General features: G+C 42.4%; 1 protein-coding gene across 1 annotated transcript in view; it reads left to right on the top strand.

Annotated features, from left to right (window-relative positions):
- The first annotated feature begins 4,558 nt into the window (after positions 1-4,558).
- Positions 4,559-6,008, top strand: part of TMCO2 (transmembrane and coiled-coil domains 2) — a 3,865-nt gene continuing 2,415 nt past the window's right edge. Inside the window, exon 1 of the mRNA XM_011977646.1 lies at positions 4,559-4,880. Within this exon, the coding sequence (XP_011833036.1) occupies positions 4,650-4,880 (231 nt within the window). The 5' untranslated portion in view covers positions 4,559-4,649. The remainder of the gene's footprint in view (positions 4,881-6,008) is intronic.

Below are 6,008 nucleotides of genomic sequence, written 5' to 3'. Positions count from 1 at the left end.
TACTAAAAATACAAAAAATAGCTAGGTGTGGTGGCAGATGCCTGTAATCCCAGCTACTCAGGAGGCTGAGGCAGGAGAATCGCTTGGACCCTGGAGGTGGAAGTTGCAGTGAGCTGAGATCGTGCCATTGCACTCCAGTCTGGGCAACTGAGCGAGACTACGTTTCAGAAAAAAAGACTTTTATGTTTAAACCAGCATGAATGACTATGATAATACAGGGCAAAGGGTTATTTTTTTTTTAGCTTGTAGTAATCATTTTAACTTGATATCTCTGGAATTTGTCCCAACCCTAGCACAGACCTGAAAGCACTGACTTTGTTTTCAAAGCTTTTTCAATTCAAGAGTGCCTCCAAATGGTGAGTAGGAATGAAGACTTCCAGACGCTTCTATTCTTGCCTTTACCCAGAATTCTCTTGCTTCAGTGTTTTTCCCATTTTCATGAGCCCATGTATGAAAAAGGGTAAGGAACTGTGGAGAATAAAGTTTTTTATTAGCCTTCCTCGGGGTATTTCATGCTCAATCTATCCTTTCTCAGTCCCAAATGGCCTACTGAGCTGAACTGCCTAAGACATACTCATTCACCAAATATTTAAGTACACATATTTAAAAAGATACAATTCCAGGTGCAATGGGAGACGAGGAAAAAAAGTAAAATTGTCAGGGCCATCAAGAAGCTTTCACAAGGTGAAGGGAGGGCTGGAGTTTCTCATAACATTGTTACTTAAAGGGTGGTAGTGGGCCAGCAGTATGGGCATCACCTAGGATATTGTTATCAATAAAAATGCATAATTTCAGGCCCTACTCTAGACCTACTGGACCCAAATGTGCGTGTTAGTAAGATCTCCAGGTGATTCTTAGGCACAGAAAAGTTCTAGAAGCACTGGCCTGGAAGTGGTAAGTACTGTGAGAATTCAGGGTAGTTATGCTTTTTCGCATTTTACATAAAATTATCTTGTTGAATTTTCATAATCCAATGAAGTAGGTGCTGTTATTATCCTTATTTGACAAAGTACTTGAGATGAAGCATCTTGCCTGGCTGGCACAAAAAGAGATGGCAGTTTCCAATCTCTTCTGACTGGAAGAATGTCAGAGAGGGACATTTAGTATAAAGGAATAACAGATGGAAAGTTGCAGGTGGTATTTGAAGTCCCAAAAATACCACAGTTCTGTAATGTGAGTGTTTGTGAAGGTGAATAGTGGGAAATACAATTTGAAGTGTAGGTGAAAGCCAGGTTATTCAACTCAAACTCCACAGTCATGGTGTTGACATTTCTTCATTTTTGAATATAGAGATGGGAAACTGGTGCATATTTTTTTTCTGTGAATAACATGAAAACTACAAAAAAGGCAAGTTTTCTGAAAAAAACTTTTACTTACTCGTTTTTGCTATTTTTTGAGACGAGATCTCATTAGGTTGCCCAGGCTGATCTTGAACTCCTGAGCCCAAGCAGTTCTCCCACCCCAGCCTCCCAAAGTGCTGGAATTGCAAACATGAACCACTGCACCTGGCCAGAAACTTCTAAAACTCAGAAACGTTGCTCCTCCTCACCTCCTACCCCAAGGTAAACTGTGATACCTCCTGGCTTTATACTACCGATTTTATACCCTATTATGTAGAACTGTGTCTAGAAAGAGTGGCCTATCCCTCTGTGACCTTGGTCTACTCCTGCAGGAGTGGTTTCTGTGACAGACTGCATTTGGAGGTTTGATTCACTCTGGGGAAGGTAACCAGAATAGGCAAGAGATTTAAAAATCTGTCAACATGTATTTGGCAGGTATAGCCTGAAAAAAAAAAAGACCAGAGGCATAGGAAAGCTATCTAAATGGTTAAGAAGCCAAATATTTAGAAAGCATATACCATCTGCTAGCCCCTGGGTGGTAAGTGTTGAACAAGACTCTTCCCTGCATCATAGAGATTTAAGAATCCAATAGGGGACTGGGTGTGGTGACTCATGTCTGTAATCCCAGCACTTTGGGAGGCAGAGGCAGGTGGATATTTGAAGTCAGGAGTTTAAGACCAGCCTGGTCAACATGGTGAAACCCTGTCTCTAGTAAAAATACAAAAATTAGCTGGGCCATGGTGGCGTGCGCGCCTGTAATCCCAGCTACTAGGGAGGCTGAGGCAGGAGAACTGCTTGAATCCAGGAAGCAGAGGTTGCAGTGAGCCGAGATCAGGCCACTGCACTCCAGCGTGGGCAACAGAGTGAGACCCTGTACCCCATCAACCTCCCCCCCTCAAAAAAAAAAATCCAATAGGGAAGACAGACATTAAAACAGTACAAATAAGTAAAAGTGCTTTTATTTTTAAACAGGGGGAACGGAGGGGCTTGTGAGAAGTGGACCAAAAAAGGACAGCAAAGGCTTCATTGAGGATAATGTTTAAACTGAAACCTAAAGAATCAATAGAAGTTAGCCAGGCAATAACCTGTAGTGCCAGCTACTCGGGAGGCTGAGGTGGGAGGATCACTTGAGCCCAGGAGTTAGAGGCTGTAGTGTGCAATAATCGCACCTGTGAATAGGCACTGAACTCCAACCTGGGGGAGGAGGGGGAAGCCAGGCAAAGAATGCGAGTAATCGTAATCCAATTATGTGCCAAGGCTTAGTGGTTCAACAGCTTGGTGTGTTGGTGACATTGATAAGACTACTATAGCTGGAGTTGAAAGAACAAATGGCAGAGGAAGAGAAGACTTGGTACGCAAGCAGGGACCAGGCATTTTAGTGCCCTGTTAGCCATGTTACAGATTTTGGATTTTGTTTGAAAGGCAATGAAAAACCTGTAAGAATTTATCAAAGGCTGACTAGGTGCTATTTCTCATGCCTGTAATCCCAGCATTTTAGGAGGGCAAGGTGGGAGGATCACCTGAGATCAGGAATTCGAGACCAGCCTGGCCAACATGGTGAAACCCCGTTTCTACTAAAAATGCAGAGATTAGCCAGGTGTGGCGCGTGCCTAGTCCCAGCCACTCAAGAGGCTGAGGCAGGAGAATAGTTTGAACCCAAGAGGCAGAGGTTACAGTGAGCCAAGATCGCACCACTGCACTCCAGCTTGGGCAACAGAGCGAGACTCTGTCTCAAAAAAAAAAAGAATTTATCAAAGGCTTGAAAGTAGGCATTGCATAAGTCAGTAAGTCCTAATAGGGCGTGATGCGACTACTGAGTAGAAGTGACTGACAGATGAGTGGGAGGATGCCACTATTAAAGGTGAACTGAAGGCCAGGCATAGTGGTTCATGCCTGTAATCCCAGCACTGTGGGAGGCCGAGGCAGGTGGATCATGCGGTCAGGAGTTCGAGACCAGCCTAATCAACATGGTGAAACCCCATCTCTACTAAAAATTAAAAAATTAGCTGGGCGTGGTGGCAGGTGCCTGTAATCCCAGCTACTAAGGAGGCTGAGCCAGGAGAATCACTTGAACCCAGGAGGCAGAGGTTGCAGTGAGCCGAGATTGCGCCACTGCACTCCAGCCCAGGCGACAAGGTGAGACTCCAAGACTCCGTCTCAGAAAAAAAAAAAAAAAAAGCCCTGTTTATATCCTATTTCCTTGCTGGGTGCGGTGGCTCATGCCTGTAATCCCTGCACTTTGGGAGGCTGAGGTGGGTGGATCACTTGAGGTCAGGAGTTCCAGACCAGCCTGGCCAACATGGTGAAACCCCATCTCTACTAAAAATACAACAAATTAGCCAGGCATGGTGGCGCAAGCCTGTAATGCCAGCTACTCAGGAGGCTGAGGCAGGAGAATCACTTGAACCTAGGAGGCACAGGTTGCAGTGAGCTGAGATCATGCCACTGCACTCCAGCTCAAAAAAATAAAAATAAAAAATCTTATCTCCTCACATTTCCATTCAACCTCAATACACCTCAGCTTTTTTTAATTATGTGAAAATAGCTGCAACAGCTGCTGTCCATGTGATGAATTGTTGGAAATGTAGATCTACACTAAATAAGAGAGAAGCCACTAGCCACATGTGGCTATTTAACTTTTTTTTTAGATGGAGTCTCATTCTGTCACCAAGGCTGGAGCACAACATCAGCTCACTGCAACCTCTGCCTCCCAGGTTTAAGTGATTCTCCTGCTTCAGCCTCCCAAGTAGCTGGGACTACAGGTGTGCACTACCATGTCAGGCTAATTTTTGTATGTTTAGTAGAGACAGGATTTCACCTTGTTGGCCAGGTTGGTCTTGAACTCCTGGGCTCAAGTGATCCACCTGCCTCGGCCTCCCAAAGTGCTGGGATTACAAGCGTGAGCCACCGTGCCTGGCCAAATTTAGTTAAAATGCAAAATTCCATCTCTGCTGCACTATTCACATTTCAGCATTAACTAGTGGTTACCATATTGGACATGGCAGATAAAGAACATTTTCATTATTGCAGAAAGTTGTACTGGACAGCACTTTGCTAGAGCCAGAACTAGCCAAAGATCAGATAAAGTAATATGAATGAACTGAAAACCCAGGCCGGTGCGTGGGTGGTTTTGAGTAAGATTCACTGGTTGGGTGAGTGGGAAGCAAGCTGACCTTTGGAACAGTGACATCACAAAGCACAGCTCACAATGGTTCCAGAACATGTAGGCTGCCAGGCCACTACCCCTAACTGATATCTAGATTCCTGAAGCTTCTGCACATGTAGTTCCTGGAGCTGCTACTTATTAAAATGTCAACATCTTCGTTTTCTAACTGGGACAACCTCTTAGATTCTCTGAGCACAGTATGGAATTGGATACAAGCAAGTTTTTTGGGAGAGACTAGTGCACCTCAGCAAACAAATTTGGGACTATTAGATAATCTTGCTCCGGCTGTGCAAATCATCTTGAGGATTTCTTTCTTGATTTTGTTGGCAATAGGAATATATGCCTTATGGAAACGAAGTATTCGGTCAATTCAGGTTATACTTTTTTGTTACAAACATTTCTATAGTTATAAATTGAAATTTGATTAGTTCTCTCCCATATTGCTGCCACCAGTTTAAAGATCACGCAGACGTACCAAGGCAAACCTTTGTCTCTTAAGTTGGCAGAAAGTAGGTTATCCTTGAAAACCTCCATCAGTTAGGCTTTGGGCATAAAAATGCTCTTTCTCACAATGGTCTTTAGCTTGTCTTCTGTAATAAAATAGACCAAATATGTTTGTAACCTGAAAAGACGGCCTTACCCTCAAAATGTTTTGATCATTTATTCATCTTTGAGTTCTACTATGTTTATAGAATAGGCAACAAAGTATAGCTAGGATCATGAGTATGGCCTTTCTTCCTATGCCATTGTTCTGTAACTGATAAGAAGGCATATGTATGAAGTCATCACAATGTGCTCATTATTGTGTTTTAACAAAATAAGGCTCCACAAGTATATAGGAGCTCTTTGGGGAGTAAGAATTTAACTGACTGGGATTGTGAAAGACAGGATTTTACATCTGTGTAGTCATCAGTAATAATAGTTGACATACAATATAGTCGAATGCTTTGAGAATCTCAAAAATTCCATGAAATGGACAGAGGTTATTTTCACATGACAAGTGAAGAAACTGAGGTGCACTGAGGTTTAGTGGAAACTTAGGGTGACAGGCTTTTAAAACGGCTTTCTTAGAGTGGCAAGTTTACTTGATAAATGCAGAGAGAAGTTGTTACTGGATCATTTTTTAGCATTTACTTATTTTCATATGTCACTATTGTTTAGTAATTATGGTCACAGGTCCTTTCTATTTTAAACCATCACAATCCTGCATAGTAGTCAGGGCAGATATTATTTTCTCCATTTTGTAGATGAGAGAACTTGATTATCACCCACCCAGGTTCACATAGTTTGTAAGAGCTGGCAAAATTGGAGTTTGAACTGAATTTTTAGGATTTGAAATTCAGTTCTTCTCCAAAATCTCATTTAATGTAAACCAACTGGCCTGAATCTTGAACAGGAATGTGTGTGTATGTGTGTTTGCGCGTGTGCACGCATATATATGTGTATTGTGAGGATTACAGGAGATATTATATATATAAATCTTCTTTTTTTTTTTTTTTTTT

This window comes from Mandrillus leucophaeus, unplaced genomic scaffold, assembly GCF_000951045.1.
Source record: "Mandrillus leucophaeus isolate KB7577 unplaced genomic scaffold, Mleu.le_1.0 Scaffold182, whole genome shotgun sequence".
NCBI classification, from domain to species: Eukaryota; Metazoa; Chordata; class Mammalia; order Primates; family Cercopithecidae; genus Mandrillus; species Mandrillus leucophaeus.
The sequence above is the reverse complement of the archived record's forward strand: the minus strand, read 5'-3'. Positions and strand labels throughout refer to the sequence as shown.